Source organism: Atractosteus spatula, chromosome 17 (assembly GCF_055471065.1).
Source record: "Atractosteus spatula isolate fAtrSpa1 chromosome 17, fAtrSpa1.hap1, whole genome shotgun sequence".
NCBI lineage: Eukaryota > Metazoa > Chordata > Actinopteri > Semionotiformes > Lepisosteidae > Atractosteus > Atractosteus spatula.
Genome location: NC_142722.1, coordinates 17,734,870 through 17,753,671, shown reverse-complemented (window position 1 = coordinate 17,753,671; position 18,802 = coordinate 17,734,870). Strand labels below are relative to the sequence as shown.

At 43.9% G+C, this 18,802-nt stretch overlaps 1 protein-coding gene across 1 annotated transcript; it reads left to right on the top strand.

Moving 5' to 3' along the window:
• Positions 1-358: 358 nt before the first annotated feature.
• Positions 359-17,521, top strand: slc7a4 (solute carrier family 7 member 4). Its single transcript, XM_088935972.1, has 5 exons — positions 359-430; positions 5,283-6,371; positions 7,374-8,068; positions 10,240-10,348; positions 11,808-17,521. The coding sequence occupies exons 2-5, from the start codon at positions 5,390-5,392 to the stop codon at positions 12,002-12,004; spliced, it is 1,983 nt and encodes a 660-aa protein (XP_088792098.1). The 5' UTR covers positions 359-430; positions 5,283-5,389; the 3' UTR covers positions 12,005-17,521.
• Positions 17,522-18,802: the final 1,281 nt, after the last annotated feature.

Sequence of the window (18,802 nt, the reverse complement as noted above, 5' to 3'; positions counted from 1 at the left end):
CCCCCCCCTTCCCTCTGGTCAGCATTATAGGAGCGTAAAGGCACGAACTTCCAGATTCAGAGAGACGTTTCTTTCCCACAAACTGTCAGATTACTGAACTCTACCCCCACCGTTGGCTCACACTGATGTTTTTTTTTAATTGTGTTATTTAACTTGTTGTTCCTGCTGCTGTTTAGTGTTTATATTTTTGGCGCTTCATTTAACGTCTTTGTATTGGAGCGTACATGCAAATAAGCACTTCATTGCACTTGTGCGTATGACGAGAAACTGAACTGACACTGAACTGAAAGCTACTGTCTCTTTAAGGATTTAGAGCTCCGTGTTTGTACTCCACCTTCTCATTTAATCGGTCTGAAAGACAGAGTATCATTCTGCTCTTGTGACAAGTGAGCTCAAATAGAGTTGAACGTCATTGAAAACAGCGAAAAAGGTAACAACGTTATTTTACCTTCATCCTCTTTGCATAATACCTTATTATTACAGCAAACTCGTTTCGGCGGCGAAGGTAACGTTTGAGTCTGACCTGGAGATGTGACACACCGTTGGTAAAGAACAGGTTTTCATCTCATGAATCCAACGCGAAGCTAAGTAGGAGAAAAGGGAAGCAGAAAAACGCACAAGCGAATTTGTAGTGTCTTTGTTTTTACTGCGGTAAGCGGAGTGCGTTTCCATTTTCTTTTAAATTTTTAATGATGATGAACCTCCCCTCTCAGCACCACGCACACGTTTCCTAATCCCAGAAACCGAATCTGAGTAATGGGCACAAATGTTTTTAATGCGCTATACAAAAAATCCGGGGACTGCATGAATGTAATGTGCTGTAGCATCATCTTTTTGCCTTCTGTCCAGCGCGGCGTGGCAGTGTCACATTAGGGATCCTGCAAGGTGTGGGAGAGAAGGGCCAGGTGGCGCTCTTTGTCCAGTCCATGCTCATACACAGCGCGTCCTCTCTCCGGGCACGGTGCGCCGCCGAGTCTTGAGCTGCGAGTCCCGAAGAGAGCCTCAGGCCGCCCTGCGAGAAGAGCCGGTTAATGTCGTGACTACAGGTCGGCGTGGTCGCGCCGCCAGTTTTACTGTGCTCGCAGGCGTACTGTAGGGGAGTCATTTCATGCGCCCCGACGATCCTGTCGTTAGCCGGAAAAGAATGTCAGAATAATATTTGTATTTCGTCTTAGGAAAATCGGTAAATCATGAAATATAGTACAGAGTGCTGTACATTCGTGGTATTACATAATATTTTAGGTCAGCCAGGTAATGCCAGGTAAATTATTTTGACATAATCTTCACAATGGTGCAACTTGCTTCAGAGAAACTGTCCTTCCCATAGCATTCCGAAGGCCTTTTAATGGAAGTTTGCTGTCTTGGAAGATTTCCGCCTCAGGAGTGTGGAGTGTGATTCTCCCCAGGTTTCTGTGGGTTTCTTCCTGGTGCTCCGTGGGAGACCTGGCCCTGGTGTGAGAGTGTGTGTGTCTGTGTGCGCCCTGTGATGGACCTGCGTCCCAGTCGGGCTGTACCCTGCCTTGTGCCTGTCGCTCGCTGGGATAGCCTCCGGCTCCCCCACGACTCCAGACTGGAAGACTGTAGGAAACGGGTGGATGAGCAGTGGTGGTAACTGGTGTCTAATGGTTTGCATTATAGTGGGGCAGCAGGGTTTTTTCAGCTGCAGTGCATCTTGTGTTGCTTGAGCACTCCATGATGATTTGTGCAGTGACAGCTCTGTGATATCAAAATCTTTCTTGGAGAATAGCAGTGTTTCAAAGGCCGTGGTACATAAAGGTAAACGTGTTTTGTTTCAAGCAGAATAAGAAAAAAAGTGAGAAAGGAAATAGAGACATAGCTTGTGGTTTTGGGCATTAAACACAGGAATGTGACATACAATTTTCTAACATCTTCAATGACATTGTTGTTGCCTTGAAACTTTGCTCGGTGCCTTTTCAGGGTACAGTAGTTGTTTTCTTTTAGAAATGATGATGTGCAATGTGATAAGCACATTATAATCTCAGTTTTAAGGGAATGTAATAGTGACCCAATTCTAAAGCCTGATTTGACACACATTGTAGTGGACATTTATTAACTTTTTCATTCAACTGCAATAGTAGATAATGTAATTAATGAGTAATTTCCTGTGGTACTAATGGATTTCATTTAGAGAGCATACAGTATAATGTCTCTCCTGAGCTGGATGGAGCAGTTAGCAGATACATTATCCATCCATGAGTCTGTCTCACTGCTGTAGCCACAGGTGGCTGGTTATCAGCACAAATAGGACGAGCAGGTTCTAAGGTTTCTGTGAAGCAGCCAACTATGAATGCTTACCAACTGGATGCGTTAATATACTAGCTAATATCCTTCTAACCTTTAAGGTCTCTGGGTGACTCAGTCTGTAAAGGTCCCCACTCAAGTACAGGTTAAACTCTATATAGATGCTGGCAGACATGGTGCTGTTGGTGAGGGATGCGCCTCTCTGCCAATCAGCACTGCGCCTGTGGAACAGGGCGGGTCTGCCTGTGCCATGTTCAAAGATGGTTGACTGGAAGGTGGGTGGGTTGAAGTAGTCAGCATACACAGCTGTGAGCTCAGACACACTGAGATACTACGAAAGACACTCATTTGTTTCTTCCAAATTCAGTGTGTAAAGCAAAAATAATTGTCAATCCTCAATGTATTCTAAATGAAGAGCATGCTGATTACGAAGTGGTTCTTACATTTCCAGTGTGCCACCAGTGTGTTGACAGTGCAACACAGTGCGGTTTCTTCCTCCCACATTCCAGAAACATACTGGCAGCATAACTGGCCCTGGTTTGAGTGTGTGAGTGTCTGTGAGTGTCTGTGAGTGTGTGAGTGTGTGAGTGTGTGAGTGTGTGAGTGTCTGTGAGTGTGTGAGTGTTTGAGTGTCTGTGAGTGTCTGTGAGTGTCTGTGAGTGTCTGTGAGTCTGTGAGTCTGTGAGTCTGTGAGTCTGTGAGTCTGTGTGTCTCTGTGTGTCCTGCAATGGACTGGTGTCCCATCCAGAGTGCTCCCTGCCTTGTACCTGTCGCTTGCCACATAGGCTCCAGCTCTCCTGCAGCCCTGTATTGGATAACGCACTTAGGAAATGGATGGATGGTCCAGTGGGAACTGAGCCTGGTTCTCCAGTATTGGGGTTCCCATCCCTGTCCTGACCTATCCCCACCCTTCACCCTTCCTGATGACATCATACTACAATGTGGTCAGTGTGGTCACACAGCTGTCTGTAAGCGACCTGGATCTTCCTTAAACCCTTAGTGTGTCAGCAGAAGGGCCCTCTTGTTTTTTATATGGTTCTAGAAAATACATCGCAGTGGCTCAGCCCAATCTAAGAAATACCTGCTTAGCTCAGACTAAGTAATGCCAATATCTCTGCATTTGGAGGGAGTTTATGATTTGCATTTTTTATTGCCATTTGAAAGCTCAATACAGGTTTAACTTGCAACTTTAGATGTTGTTTTTAATAGGGACAGTGTACATTGTGGAAGCCAAAGACCCACCCCTGTTAATCACTCTATCAACAATTTTATTGATTAAGAGTCTCTTTCAGTAAAATATACTGCAGCGAAGCACTATTTTCTCTGCCTTTGCAGCAATGAGGGCACCAGGACAGGCTCTCTGCTGGCTCTCTGCCCTGATCTTTCTCCCTTTCTCCATCAAAGGGCTGGGCTACAAGAGAATACTGATACCATCAAAACACAAGAGAAGAGACAGATATCAGAATATCTCCAGTCTGCAGTCAAATTGCTGCAGATGTGCATGAAAACACTCTTTGTCCCAAAAGGCAGATCTGTATTGTGCAAATGACTCTGTTTGTTATCTTTTGATGTAAGGCTCTTCTCTGTGGTTTATTTCCTACAGACAAATGTCCTTATCCAAGTGTCCTTACCTTACTATATTGCAATAGTAATTACGTTTGGGGGGTTGTAGGTTGAGTAGACCCTGCCATTGCTGTTCCTGAACAAGGTGCTTTATTCAGATTCCTCCAGCTCTAACAGCTGTATTACTGGGAACCAACATCGCTGGTGTAACCCATCCGGTTAAAAAGGGGGGTGAGGTGGTATTCATGTACCCACATCCTTAATACTGCAGAAATAAAGGTCTGGTCTGGCCTGATAAGCCACCACATTCCAGCTTCACTTGAATTTTTCCTTGTTTCAATGTTGAGGAGCAGGCAGCAGGTGCTGTCAGTAACTCAGGTTCAAGTTCACATTCAGAGTTCATCTGCCATTTGTAACCAGTACTTCTGGAATTCTTGTTCACGCTTGTTCTCTTGGTGTACAGACAGGCAAAGACAACAGTAAATAAAGAAAGGTAGATAGATACTTTATTGTCCACTGCTTTGGACATTTGTCTTGGGCTTCTCCCACAGAAGTACAAAACACACAAGCTAAACATAAGAGTCACATACTGTAAAATCACTTGTAAGCAAGTAGTGCAAGAAATGTAGTAATGATGTGTGTTTCATCAGTAGACATTCCACAATGGAGTCAGATTTTCTTTGAAAAGCACTAACCCTAAAGCAGGAGAACGTGGCAGAGACCCATGGTTGTGTGAGCTCTCTGTGGAGTATACCGAAACACAGATCAATCATACAATCACAGTAGTCTAGACTGCTCTGAACCACAAACTCAGCTTGCTTTTCAAAGACTTCATTTTGTATTCTTTTCCAATCAGAATAGCAAACGTATACAAGCAAGAAACCATTAAAAAGAAACAAGCCTTTGGAATAATGCCTGTAAACATTGATATCAGTCAGCTGCATAGGCAAAAGGGGGAGACAAGTTATGATGATACTGTACATTTATTTTATTCTGGGAATGCAACTCCTATTAAGAGATAAGTGGTGAAGATTAAATATTTTATTTGCAAATGTGTATGTTCAATTTGAATGTTTCACTTCCTGCTCACCAGTTTCATTGATGTTCAGGAGGGATTATGTAGCTGGAGATAAGGTCCTGTGCTTCCCAGAGGGCCAGTTAGGATTATCATGTTCATGGCTTTTTTAGAAAAAATTCTCTAGCATGACCAGAGTACAGAAGCACAAATGGTTCTTCACTACGAGTGTATCCATGTAGCTTCATGACTGCAAAGCAGTGCTTTGACCCCGATCTTCTTCAGTGTTAGCTCTTTCTTGCCTACCTCCACTGCCTTCAGGGTGAGTGAGCGCAAAAGAAAACTCCAGGAAGCCTTTGGATTTAGTTAGTACCTAAAACTCACGTCTTGGGTCTCTGCAGTGAGATTCTCATGTGTTCCTTGTTTTTCTGTTTTGTGCCAGGTGAAGATCACGATGGCGTGGATCTGAGCCCAGAGTGTGGAAGTTCCCCTTGCCTGTGGGTTGGCGGATCTCCTTGGCCACTGCACGTCGCCCTGAGAAGCAGAACCATGGTGAGCCCATTCCGGATCTGCGCCCCGGCAGTACGCTTCTGTCAGAAGCTGAACCGGCTCAAGACCTTGGAGGATGACATGATGGAGACCTCCCTGAAGAGGTGCCTGTCCACTGTGGATCTGGCCCTGCTGGGGGTTGGGGGCATGGTAGGCTCGGGCCTGTACGTCCTGACTGGCACTGTGGCCAAAGATACTGCCGGGCCGGCTGTGGTCATCTCCTTCCTCATTGCTGGCATAGCCTCCTTGATGGCCGCCCTGTGCTATGCTGAGTTTGGTGCCCGGGTGCCAAAGACTGGGTCTGCTTACATGTTCACCTACGTGTCTGTGGGCGAGATATGGGCCTTTTTGATTGGCTGGAACGTGGTTTTAGAGTACATGATTGGAGGAGCCGCTGTGGCACGGGCCTGGAGTGGCTACCTGGACTCCATTTTCAATCACACCATTAAGAACTTCACAGAGACCCATATTGTGCACTGGAACGTCCCCTTCATTGCCCACTATCCCGACCTCTTGGCAGCTGGCATTCTCCTTGTGGCCACCTGCTTCATCTCCTTTGGCGCCAAAGTCTCCTCGTGGCTCAACCACATCTTCTCGGCTATCAGCATGGCCGTCATCGTTTTCATCCTCATCTTTGGCTTCATCCTGGCCGAGCCGGCCAACTGGAGCAAGAAGGAGGGTGGTTTTGCTCCTTTTGGCATTTCAGGGATCATGGCTGGCACGGCAACCTGCTTCTACGCCTTTGTTGGGTTTGACGTGATTGCCGCCTCGAGCGAAGAGGCGAGGAACCCGCAGAAGGCCATCCCCATAGCAACGGCGGTGTCACTGGTCCTGGCAGCTTCCGCCTACATCCTGGTCTCGATGGTTCTCACCCTGATGGTGCCCTGGCACTCCCTGAACGCCGACTCTGCCCTGTCTGACGCCTTCTACCGCCGGGGGTACAGCTGGGCGGGCTTCATTGTGGCCATCGGGTCAATCTGTGGTAAGTGTGGCAATGTGTGATACCACAGTGTCCTCTAGTTTCATTTCTGATTGGCTTAACAGGATTCGTTATTTGCTAAATTAGTGCAAAATGGCCTGAAATCTAGTTCTGTATGTGTCAGTTTTTTGTTGCTTCCAATCAGAGCGACAGGACAGTGAGTCTTTATTCAATCACTTACATCTTCAATGTTGAAGAGCATCCTGTACCTAAAGTATAGATTTTAATAAAAAAATCTTTCTCTAGCATTTTTGCTCTCGAGTATTGTCTTGAACTTGACAGGAAAGTAGGATTTACTCCACTGTCACATGACAGTAACATTCCAGAATTAAGGAATCCATTTGATTTTTGACTGTAGTTCTGATGATTTTATATCAACTTGTGTCGATGATGCTACAAACTCTTTACACCAGCTATCTGGCTTTATAGTGACTGAAAATAGTTCTTTGAATATTCAGGGCTATTAAAAGTTCTTGCAAAATGTCAGGGTGACATGGTGGTATACTGGTTAGCATTGCTACCTTGCAGCACTGGGGCCCTGGGTTCAGTTCCAGACCTGGGGTGCTGTCTGCATGGAGTTTGTATCTGTGTGTTCTCCCTGTGTTTATGTGGGTTTCCTCCTGGTGCTCCAGTTTCTTCCCACAGTCCAAAAACATACAGCACTGGTAGCATAACTGGCTTCTGAGGAATTTGGTCCTGGTGTCTGTGCCCAATGAACCCACTGGCGTCCTGTACAGCGCACACCCTGCCTTGCTCCCATTGCTTGCTGGGATAGATTCCGGCTCCCCTGTAACCTTGAATTGGGTGAGGCCGTTAGAAAATGAATGAATGGATGGATAAATGCAACACATGAAGTTAAACAAAAAGCATGATGTTGTAGTCACAGGTAACACCAGATCAGTTTTGTGCTCTTTTCATTGATACTGTATATCCTCTCCGAACTGATCCACTTTGACTCATGACATGGGGTAGCGCTAACTATGCACCTCTCCTTTCTCCACCTAGCCATGAACACAGTCCTTCTCAGCAATCTCTTCTCCCTCCCCCGCATCATCTACGCCATGGCAGAAGATGGCCTCTTCTTCCAGATCTTCTCCAGGGTCAACCCTGTGACGAAGGTGCCTGTGATCGCCATTGTGGTGTTTGGGATCCTCATGGCGTTGCTGGCACTCATCTTCGACCTGGAAGCACTAGTCCAGTTCCTGTCCATCGGGACTCTTTTGGCCTACACCTTTGTGGCAGCCAGCGTGATCGTGCTGAGGTTTCAGCCTGAGAAAACCAGCTCCTCTTCCACCTGCAGCTCAGGCACCAACCCAGAAGCCACAACGTCCGAGTCCCACCCCTCAGCCCAGGACAGCGGGGAGCTGAAAGAGTACGAATCCTTCTCTGACAAGCTGCAGCTGGTGGAAATACAGAAGAAGGCCAAGGAGCGCAAAGAACCTGGGCAGCTGAAGGCCGCCTTTGAGCCTTACCTGAAGTTCCTCAGCAACTTCGAACCGGGGGAGGTGGTGGCCTTCTCCGTCCTGGCTCTGATGGTGTGCACAGTGTGCCTATGTGCCGTTCTGGTTTTTGGCAACAGCCACCTGGATCTGCCCATCTGGAGCTTCTCCATGCTAGTCATCATCTTCGGAGTAGGTTTCCTCATCAGCCTGGCTCTAATCTGGGTCCACGAGCCACAACACAACACAAAGACGTTCCAGGTAGGCCTCAGCAGAATGGCAGCTATTTTATTATTTTAAAACTTGGGGAGAGATAGTGAAGTTACTAAAAACAAAGGTGTTTAGAATTCTTTCTGTGCTAGGCTTCTCATCATCTTTGAGGGATAGTGAGACTCTGCTCAGAGCTGATGCTTACATGTATTTGATTTAATTGAAGAGAGATTAAGCTGTTAATCTGCCCTTAATAAATTGATATACTTATGTATTTTTGTTTGAGGCAACACTTGCTGCAGGGACATCACTGATCCGCTCTGTCCCCTGTGGTTTTAGCAGATATGGTGGCACAGCTGCTGTTTCATAACCACAGCTCAAGGTTTACAGGGTTGGAGATTACCGCTGACCTGTGTTTCTTGTCTGTCTGCTTCAAGTAAGATTATTTTTAAGTCTCCACAGACATCTAGGCCTCCTCACAGTCCTTCATTCTGGAGCTCTGTTTCTTCAAGTCCAGCCATATGTGACTGTCGGTGTGGGAATTGTGCCATTCTCGTTTTAGATTCCATAGTGTGATTTATTGCAACAATTTACTTGTTTTTGGTGAGAAGAAAACAGAAACTGTTACTGAGATTATAACAAGGAAGCCAGATGGTCAATACAGGAGCCCAGAACTGGGTTTTTGAATTTGGGCCTTAGTATGCGATATCAAAGCTCGAGCTTTTTTCTGGTTATTCATGCAAGAATAAAATGTGGGTCATTTAAACTGAGGTGCAGAAATATTCAGCTCTCCTCTGAAATGCAGGAGTTTTGCTTGGTTTGGTTATGAGGGGGACCATGAGCAGTGCATTCTTCTGGACAATACCAACAAACGCCAGAAGGCAGTAACCCAGAGGGATGTCTAAGCCAAGTGCAGCGTGTTCTTTAAGGGACCCTGGCAGTGTGACCCCCAGTCTAGGGTTCTGTCACTCTGATCCTTGTGCTCCATGTCACGGTTTTCACAGAGCCTGCTCTTTAATTGTTTACTTGCAAGTGATAATAGCTATGTAGTTAACAAAGGTGCTGGCTTTAGGAGAGAGCTGGGCTGGACTGGTTGGAAGAGCTGGTTTTGGACTACCCCTGGTGTAGGGGTGTGCTGGACAACTCTTCAAACCCAGATCACAACGAGCCAGAATGACGTTGATTTGCACCAGTTATGAGAAATGGCTAATTAACTTCATACGTTTGTGACTTCTCAGGGCTGGGGTTGGTTCTCCCAAAGCTTCCACAATTTGACTAGCACTTTATTTTTCTAGCTTTTCCTTTTCACTGGAGTTGTAAAGTAAAATGTGTTGGCAGATAAAGAGATACGAATGTATTATTTGCATCTGGTGTGCTTTTTTCTTTCTGGGAGATACACAAGCACATTAAGTAGAGAGGAGATTCAGAAAGTAAAAAGCAGACATTAAAACATGTCAAGAGAAACATTGAGCAGGGTGATCGAGGACCAGTGTCTTCACAACTTTAACTCGCCACAGCCGGTTCGCAGTTAGCAGATGAAAGTGAAATGGAGAGATCACAGTGTAATAGTACGTCAAAGTAAACATAAGCAGGATTACAACACTTAGCATTTAGTGTTAGCATTAGTTACCATTGATTATTGTGGAGGTTCAAGTGGGGAGCTTTGCCAGTGTGTGCTGGCTGTATTTCAGCTTTTGACACCAGAGGAAGGCCCAACAGCCAAAAGGTTGTGTTTCATCTTTTAACTTTCCTCTACGCGAATGGCATTAAGCTTGTTCCACTGATTACTGTGAAATGCTGTCCAAGTCTTAAAATTGTTTTGCTGGCAACATGGTGGCTTTTGTAGTTTTTTTTGGCCTTCTTTAGTAGTCCTCAGATTGGAAGAATAATGGAGGTTTTAAAAATAGAATCGGTATTTGTTTCATAAACACCAGTAACTTGTCAGACTGTTTGAGAGATATAGTTCTGTGTATAGACTGATTAGATTAAAGTCTAGGAGCTTGTTCATGTGAGAATGAACAAATAAACTCCATAGTTAAACTACTGTAGGATGTCATAAAGACCTTGTGAAGATTTATCAATGAACCCAGCCCAGCTACTACTAAAGTACTTGCATCACAAGGCACATGTAATCAGGGCAAAGTCAACAGGCTCTTAGGCTGATCGTCTGTAACGCCTGTAGCTGTATGTTTATGGATGTCCGTCCTGCCTTTTCTCCTCAGGTGCCCTTAGTGCCCTTGATTCCTGGCTTGAGTATCTTGCTGAATGTGTTCCTCATGCTGAAGCTCAGCCCCATGACTTGGATCCGGTTCTCCATCTGGCTGGCTGTGGGTAAGAGTGACTCAGAGTCGGTTTTTTGAGCCCAGGCAGAAAAGTCAGGCTGTGCTGCGTGTAAGGCCACCTGGTCAGAATTGTTTTTTCCATAAATTTACATCAGGACTAACGAAGGTATCCTCTCTTGGTTATAAATGAATCCTCTTCTTGATATCTTCTCGACTTTCAAGGGCGACATGCCTGCTTATCCAAAAGGCAATAGAAAGCCCTCCGTTTGTATAGTAGAAGGTTAAATGGTGAAATGTAATATCATTGGAGAGGCAAGAGATAAGTGCGTGACTGATAGAGTGCTGTCTCTGCGGTTGTGCCAGTTTGCAAGCTGTTGAGCTTTATATGAATGGCAGCCCTGCAAACAGCCACATCCTTTAAAGCAATCAAGGTCAGGGGCTCAGTGAGAAAGAGGCGGCCAGGCCTCTGTGGACAAAGCTCAGTGGTGCTGGATCTGTGTTTCCTCTGCAGCACTGTCTGTGACTGCAGTGGAATGGACTAGTGCACTCTACTGGTAATATATACTACAGTATATAGTGCAATGTATAAGTAAGATATGTTTATAGTGCAATACACTAGTAACTAGCAACCAATGCACTTATTTTCCCACTGTTACCTTTTCTTTTTCAAAAGCGCATAAGAGAATTTTGCATAAAACAAAAATAGAAAATAATTTTAAAAATCTCACATTCACTCCAAAACCCTTGGCCTGTGGTAACCTTGCCACTTGTTGCTTGTTTTATGAGAACACAATAAATGTTTTTTGAACTTTCGAAAGGGCATTGCTCCTTTGGTGTCCACCGACAGCAAACAAGATCACACTAGAGGCGTGATTCGCCTTCAGTCCTCAGTACCAAGGGCAGAGTGGACAGGTGTCTCTGAGCTCTGAGCTCTTCCTCACCGGGTGTCCATGGTGATTTTGAGTTCAAAGTTGGCAAATCCATTTGTGCTTAAATATTGGTGCTTCAGCCAGTGTTGCTTTAGAAAGAGTAAACCACACAACAGATCTCAATGGGTTAGAAATCACACAGATCTCCCACATATTTTATTTTAACACATGTGGTGTTGTTGTTAATCCATATTGATTGTACTGTATATAGCTGTTGCGCCCACTGGTTGAAAATGATTTAACTGTAGTGAATACCTATGAAAATTATAACGGAACACCTTGACCTGAGGGCCTGCAGGAGTCACTGCGATTGTGCTGAAGGGGAAGCGAAGCCAGTCGTATGATGTCATTTTGTTATAGTCGCACAAGCTTGTCTATGGAAACGTATTCAAATTAAGGAACAAGTAATAGGTTTATTCCATGCTGAAAAAAAGAAGAAAGAGAACAACGTTTCAGCCGTGGGGCCTTCTTCAGGTATTCAGATGAAGTCGTGGGCTGGATGCAGTGCTGGTGAGGCGGGGGCCGAGCGGCGTGCAGGCGTGGGGGCTGCAGCAGCTGTCTGACTGTGTCTGTCCGCAGGGCTGGTGGTCTACTTCAGCTACGGCATCTGGCACAGCAAGGAGAACCTGCGGGAGTCCAAGCCGCGCGATGTCTGCGCCCGCTACGTGGTGCTGCCCAGCGGCAGCCTGGTAGAGACTGTGCAGGCCGTGCAGCCAGACCACCAGGACCCCAGCAGGCAGATATCCCCCTCGGAGGAGGAGCGGGGCAAGAGATGAAGCCCCCAGAGGCCCCTGACCCCCAGCTGCTGCCTTCGGGCACCTTCTTTCTCATCCTGTTCTGTACCAGTAGAGGACAGTGCTGTGCCTGTCCAGCTGGGCACGGGCACTGTTCTCGCTGAGTGCGCTGGGGTCGTGCGGCCTCATGCTTCTTGTGTGCTGGTGAGCTTGCCAGTCGTCTATATCATGGACAGGGCTTTATCTGTTGTTTTCTGTGCTTCATTGTTCTCTCATTTGCCTTTCCTGTATCTTCTTTGGGTCTCTTGCTCAATCCAGGTTTCGTAGATACTCTTTAGATTCCAGTGTCCTTTCTCTTTAAACCACGTCCTTGACTGTTTCAGCAGTGAAAGTGGGTGGGCTTTGTTAAATGATGGATTGTCCATCCTTGCTGGTCATATCTGGGACAAGGCGCCTTATTCTGTGTTGTCAGTAATACATTTTCAGCTGCTGGCCTGGCATCTTGGTCATAAGGGACAGGGTGTAAAAAAAGTTTTTTCTTATTGTGTGCAAACCTGATTACGCAGATATTCATATTTGATGTCCAAGGGATTTTGACTCTCTTCCAGGCCAGTTCACTTTCCACTTGGGCTCTGAAATGACATGGCAGACCTGGGCCTGAACCAGCACAGCAAAAGACGCTTATTGCTTTTGGGAAAATAAAATGAGACAAAGGTCAGTTTTAAGTGAATTAAACTGACTTTACTTTAAGGATTAAAGGATTGGACTTTAACGATTGGTATTTGTAAAAGTATCTTCGGAAAACTGGACTCCTGGACCCTGTTAATGTTTGTTTTTGACAATATTTTCACTTCAAAAGGTTGAAAAATGAATGATACAATTTAACAATGACTCAGATTGAGAAGGACTAGGTCCTCTCTTCGTGTTCCTGTGACAAAGGTACATGGTGTGTGAATCCCTTTTCACCTTCTCATCCTTAAACAATGCTCCGCCAGGCCTGTCCGCTTAAACCTGGTCTGGGGTTCTAGACACAGGTGTGAAGGTACCCTGTCTTTTAATGTAAGAATGTCATTGGTATAGTTTAACCAGGCTGGAAAAGACAGAAGTCTAGCTTTCCAGAGAAGGGTGAAAGATTGGAATGATTGCACACCAGTAGGAATCATGTGCCCAGGAATTGCAGGCAGGGGGATACTGCAGTAACATGCAAACTATTTTTCTTCTACTTTTTAAAGCAGATCTAGACATATTCTGTTTCTTCTGTCCTCTATCTTTGAACACAACTGCATGCTCACGATAAATCAATATAATTTTTGAGTCAAAAAGAAAATATTGCATAATTCACAGATGAGGTGCAGAATAGATCTTCTGTTATTAATGTACCCTTGTGATGTTGTTCACATTTTATTGTTTGCCTTGTGCTGTGTTGTGGTAAGACAGGCTGAAATACATGATTTTTGTCAATGTACATGAAGTATACTTTACCTGTCTGAGGATTTGCTTCAAGATTTAGTTCACTGTGTCATAAGAACAGAAGCCAAAAGCAGAAATAAATCTAGAGCAAAAAGTGCATTTTCTGCATAGTTCTTCAGAAGAAACCATGAGAATGAGTTTTCTGAACTTTCAACAGCAAGGCACATACTAACTGGCACAGAAACTCTCTTCACTGCACACAGTAACTGGTCACCAGCCTTCACTGTAATACAGTATGCCTGTTTTCCTGTTTTGGCCTCTTTCAATCCAGTCACAGAAGAAAGAATAATGCTACTGTTCCTATGGATATTATTGATTACATGTTTTTCTTGTTGCACACTGAAAGATCAGTTTGACAAAGTGGACATTTTGGTGTAATGGTGAATATTGGGGGATCTCCAGAAGGCTCACATACAACGAGAGCCCTATTTTTCTTTATTATGGTGGCATCACCCTTTCCATAGAGGATGAATATCTTTATTCTGTCAATCTGTATCTGTATCTATTGCAGAGCTTGGCTTTGAAAGTGTTGTTTACAGTACAAAAATCTACTTTTAAATCACTCTAACAAGCCATTTACAGCTTTTTATAATAACTATTTGTGAGGAACTCCATTTACTACAAAATCTAAAATTGTTTTGAGACATTTGTCACATTACTGTCGGAAATAGATATATAGATGCAATATGCAAATATTGATTGTAAATTAAATGAAATATAATAAAATTTCCACAAGAAATGACAGAACTAAATCACAGAACCAAGGACAGAATTCTTTCTTAGATTTGTGATTATCTATTGCAGATCAAGCTCCAGTATTCATGAACATGGCAACATATGAATAGTAGGTTCATATGTTGTGACTTTACAGAGCAGTTGGCAAAAGAGATGAACCAGCTTTGTTTAAAAATACAGAGCATATCCTGCTGAGTTACTAACCCTAATGAAGAACAAGGTGCCAGTTCTCACTTTCAGGTGGGGAGCTGTGTCAGCATGCGTAGGCCGCAAAGGAACAAGTAATGGGTTTATTCCCTGCTGAAAAGAGAAGAAAGAAAACACAACGTTTCGACCGTGGAGCCTTCTTCAGGTGTGTTCCTCACACCTTAGGAAGACTCCATGGCCGAAACTTTGTGAGTTCTCACTTTGTACCTTTCAAGCTTGATTGGTATTTCGCACAACTCTGGTCTTGGGCAGCTCTAATCCTTCAGGTTTTAAAGTGTCTTCAGTGAGCAGTTGAAAAACACTTTGAACTGATTAGGACAATGATTGGTTCCTTTAACTGTCCCTTTTGATCATGTGGGTTTTACTCCCACAGTCCAAAAACATACTGGCAGATGAATTGGCTTCTGGGTGCAGTGGCCCTGGTGTGAGTGTGTGTCTGTGTATCTGCCCTGGCTAGGGCGGAAGAGAGTCTGCCTTACGCCCGCTAGTTGCAGGGATGGGCTCCAGTTCCACCTGGATTGGAAGAAACAGTTAGAAAATGGATGGATAGTTGTATTAAGTACCTGAATGCTCCTGGAGTGAAAACCTGAAAGCTCTGTGGTTCTTCAGCTCAAGGGGAGGAGGTCCCCTTGTTAGACTATTTGGGAGAGCCTGTCCAGCCTGAATCAGGATTTGCATTTTGTTTCTTGGGAACTGTTGAAGTTTTACACTTGTGGTCTCAGGCTACGTCAGCTCTTTCCCTTGAAGCAGTTGTTCTTCCAGAATGTGTGGAGCTTGCAAAGAGGCCGAGGATGAATTAGGTTCCAGCGGTTGTGGTTGGTGACTCTTTGAACTGCTCGGGCTTTCTGTTTGATCCATGTGGCTTTACTGATATGCTCAGAACCAGCTTTTGCGAAGGCTGTGTTTCTGCTTTCACATTTTTTCTCATTCACTTGCTGCTTTACAGATAGAGTTCCATGTTTTCAGTTTTTACTGATAGATTGCTGGTTTTTATCATTGAAGGCTTTCCGGTTTCACCTAATTTTCATTTCACTCAATGCATATGAGGGTATTTTCTGTGGAACACTATCAGATGAAGTGCTTTTGCACGATTTCAGGCTAGAATAGCTGAACTGTAATGCTCACTGCAGAGCCAGTGTTCTGGCTGCCTCCTGTAATTTATCTGAGCCCATTGTAACGTGATGTGGTCCAGGACACAGGGTTAGGTTCTGCTCATTTTCTTTTTACACCAATGGATATAATGGAGTCTTGAAGATGGGTCTTATTAGAAATTAGACTTTTTGAAAATTAATCCTTGTTCGTGGATACAAGAAGGCCTGTCAATGCAGTTACTGCAGAGGCTGATGACCTGTTTTAAGAGGATACCTTTTATTTTTTTGTAATATGAAATCAGTTTAAGCGCTGTTACCTGAACAGGACTTTAGTGGTGCAAGAAGCAAGTTTCTTTCCTATATGTGAGGTGGGGATGAAAGGAGTTATATAAGCAATTGTCAGGATATTGCTAAAGAATGCATTTATATATATTTATTTAAACCATTTTCTTTAACTCCAGTTTCATTTTGGTGTTAGAAATGGAAAAATATGAATTCCCTATATTTTTTTAAATAACTGAAAATAGCAGAATACTATTTATAGACTGTAAAGGCTTGTATTTTCTGTCTTCTGTGCAGTGTCCTTTTCTCTCTTTTGTAACTACTGTATGCTTTTCTCATTGCCTCGATCAGCGAAAGAGGGCAACCTACTGGGAAGACACACTGGTGACTGAATGGAGGAATCTATCCTATCTGAAATATCTTACTTTATCTCAACTGTGCATGTCTGATATCATGGGTCAGGGGACTATTTTAGCTCTGTCATTAAAGATTTCCTGTGGAGGAGTGTGGGTGACCTCTTGTTTATAGGTGTTTTTTTGTGGATTTTGCAAATATTTTCAAAACTGGGAGACAGAGAACCTTCTTTCAAACTAGTGCATGAAAATGAAATGGTACAGACAGGAATGTCCTAGTGCTCTAATGTTCCTCCAGTGTGCCCTCCTCTTCTGTCTGCGTCACTGCTTTCCAAAGAGATCAATCTATCGTCACCACACGTTTGGCATTCCAATTGAAGAGATGACGTTCTAAAATTGTAGTATGTGTATATACATAAAATGATAACCAATGGCCTTAATGAAGTTGTAAAAACTACTAATGCATTCCTGTATCCAACTTCTCACTTTTAAAAGGCTGCATGAAATAATTTTTTGATCATTTGGACTGTTTCTAGGAGTTGGTTGGGATGACATCGATTGAGGGGTTTCACTGCTTTGTAACCACAGGGTAAGATTAAATGAAAGGCTCTTGATTGATCTACTCATAAAGGAACCGTTCATGAGCCCTCTATTTCAGACTCTATTAATTGGTCCTAATCTGGTCAATTAATACACAATAGACTGGAGGTTTAAAGTCTTCTCCAGTTAGTCATGCCAGATGACTCCCAGGAATGAGAATGAAAATGTTTCATGCAGCTCTGACTGTTAAAAAGTAAAATGCCTGATCTTTATTCTCCCCCGGATTGCTTTTTAACACTTTTTTGCGGATATTGTCGTTTTTAAAAAGATGTTGTCTTTTTATTTCTGTATTTATTTTGGTTTCTTTTCAAAGCTTTCCAGATCTGAGGGAGTAACCTGTTCAAAAGTTCTTCTCTTTCACCTCTCTGATGAAGTAGTGTTGATGAGAATAAAGAAATACACTGTATACCTGTAATACACTGTACCTGCATCACTATGGGAGATGTTTTCTGTGTAGTGTGGAAGTGCAAGAGAGGAAGCTAAAAAATCCAGAAGTGGATTTCATGCCGTTCTGCAGGAGGTGGAAGGAGCAGTATTGGCCCTGAATGTAATGGGGTTTTATTCCAGCATATGACTGTTCCAGAGTAAAGCTGGGCGCTGAAGGCACAGCGAGGGCGATTGCTGCTAGAGCTGGTGGCACTCTCAGTTCTCTTGTACTCTCTCACTGCTCTGTCTCCTCTGTCACTGAGCACTGTTCAGCCCTCTGCTGGGACAGCTGTATGGACTGTAGGGTACCTGTATACCTACCTGGGTAGCCTTCTTTCTTGTTGTATTTATTTAACAAGAGACTGTGATATTTAGTGAATAAATGTTTTGAAGCAGCACTGTAGATGATGGGGTTTCTTTTTTGGGCAGTGTTATTTTCATATTTTCATGTTTTCATGTTTAAAAGTCTCCTTCAAGCCAGCTCCAAAATTCGAAGAAGTACATGAGAACATGAACATTTTTTAAGAAATGTGGAATCCTCACTTATGTCTTATTATGCCCCAGTAAGAAACAACTTGGTGTGTCAGGTGCCATGCTGAGAGTGAGGAACTGCAGGCAGCTCCCCATCTTTCACCCAGTCCACCCAGTCTACCCATCCAGTGATCATCCACATTTCATCACAGCACACAGGAGGTCAGCACTGGGGGGGAGGTGTGATGCCACTGGTCACTGATGCCACCACTACTTTGGGAACAGATTTTAGCTATCCAGTGAAAAAAAAAAAAGTCTTGCTGTCTTCATTCCAGTTATTCATTGGATCGTAAACTCCTTTACGGGTACTTACTGCATTATTTCTATACCATTGCAAGGGAATGCAGATCTTTTCCATGCGTCTGTTTTTGAACAGCTTTATCCATTACAGGGGCGTAGGGAATCCAAAGTCTATCCCAGCAAACAACATGCACAAGGCGGGACACACCCTGGACAGGACACCCGTCCATCCCAGGAGAGAAAAGTTAACGTCCTGTTATTGCTTTCCGAACATAACGAGGTAGACATTCTGAGACCAGTTCACCCAGTAAAGAGGTATTTTCTAATGTACCTTTAGTGGTTTCTTGGTAGGGCCTCTCTCTAATTAGAGCACTTGAGGGATTTAGAATAATGTCTGAGATTTTAATCCTTTTGAAGACAGGAATTAGGGGAAGCCAGTTAGTTATGGAAGAATTAACCTTGTAAATGATCTAAAGTCATTTCTAATGGGGTGGTTGGAGAACTGAGACAATGTGGATAAAAAGGGTTATTCCTTGAGTAAGCTAATGTGACTGTAATAGGTCTTTCACAGGGGTTTCTGAGTACATGAAGGCGTTAAACTACCTCAACAAGAGGAAAGTACACTTAATATTGTATTCCAAACCTGAAAGATCAAACTGAAGACTCCTAAGGGTAAGATGAGTTACAGTAAATGTCAGCAAAAACAAAAGAGAAATAACTGAAACATGTGGCATGAAAGTCTTCAAAAGCAACTTTAGCTGTAATCATAACCCCAGGTCTCTACCAACTTTACACACTGGTTTGGTGCAAAACCAAGAGATTCAGATACGGACAGTGGTTTCAGCTCTTTCCATTGATTCTCAATAGGATTCACGTCAGGCCTGGCTGAGACATTCAAGCACATT

Excerpts from the sequence above, each read along its gene's own strand:
- slc7a4 (XM_088935972.1), top strand. The coding sequence starts at position 5,390 with ATGGTGAGCCCATTCCGGATCTGCGCCCCGGCAGTACGCTTCTGTCAG. Across the intron at positions 6,372-7,373 it reads GGCCATCGGGTCAATCTGTG|CCATGAACACAGTCCTTCTC; the intron begins GTAAGTGTGGCA and ends TTCTCCACCTAG. Across the intron at positions 10,349-11,807 it reads CTCCATCTGGCTGGCTGTGG|GGCTGGTGGTCTACTTCAGC; the intron begins GTAAGAGTGACT and ends GTCTGTCCGCAG.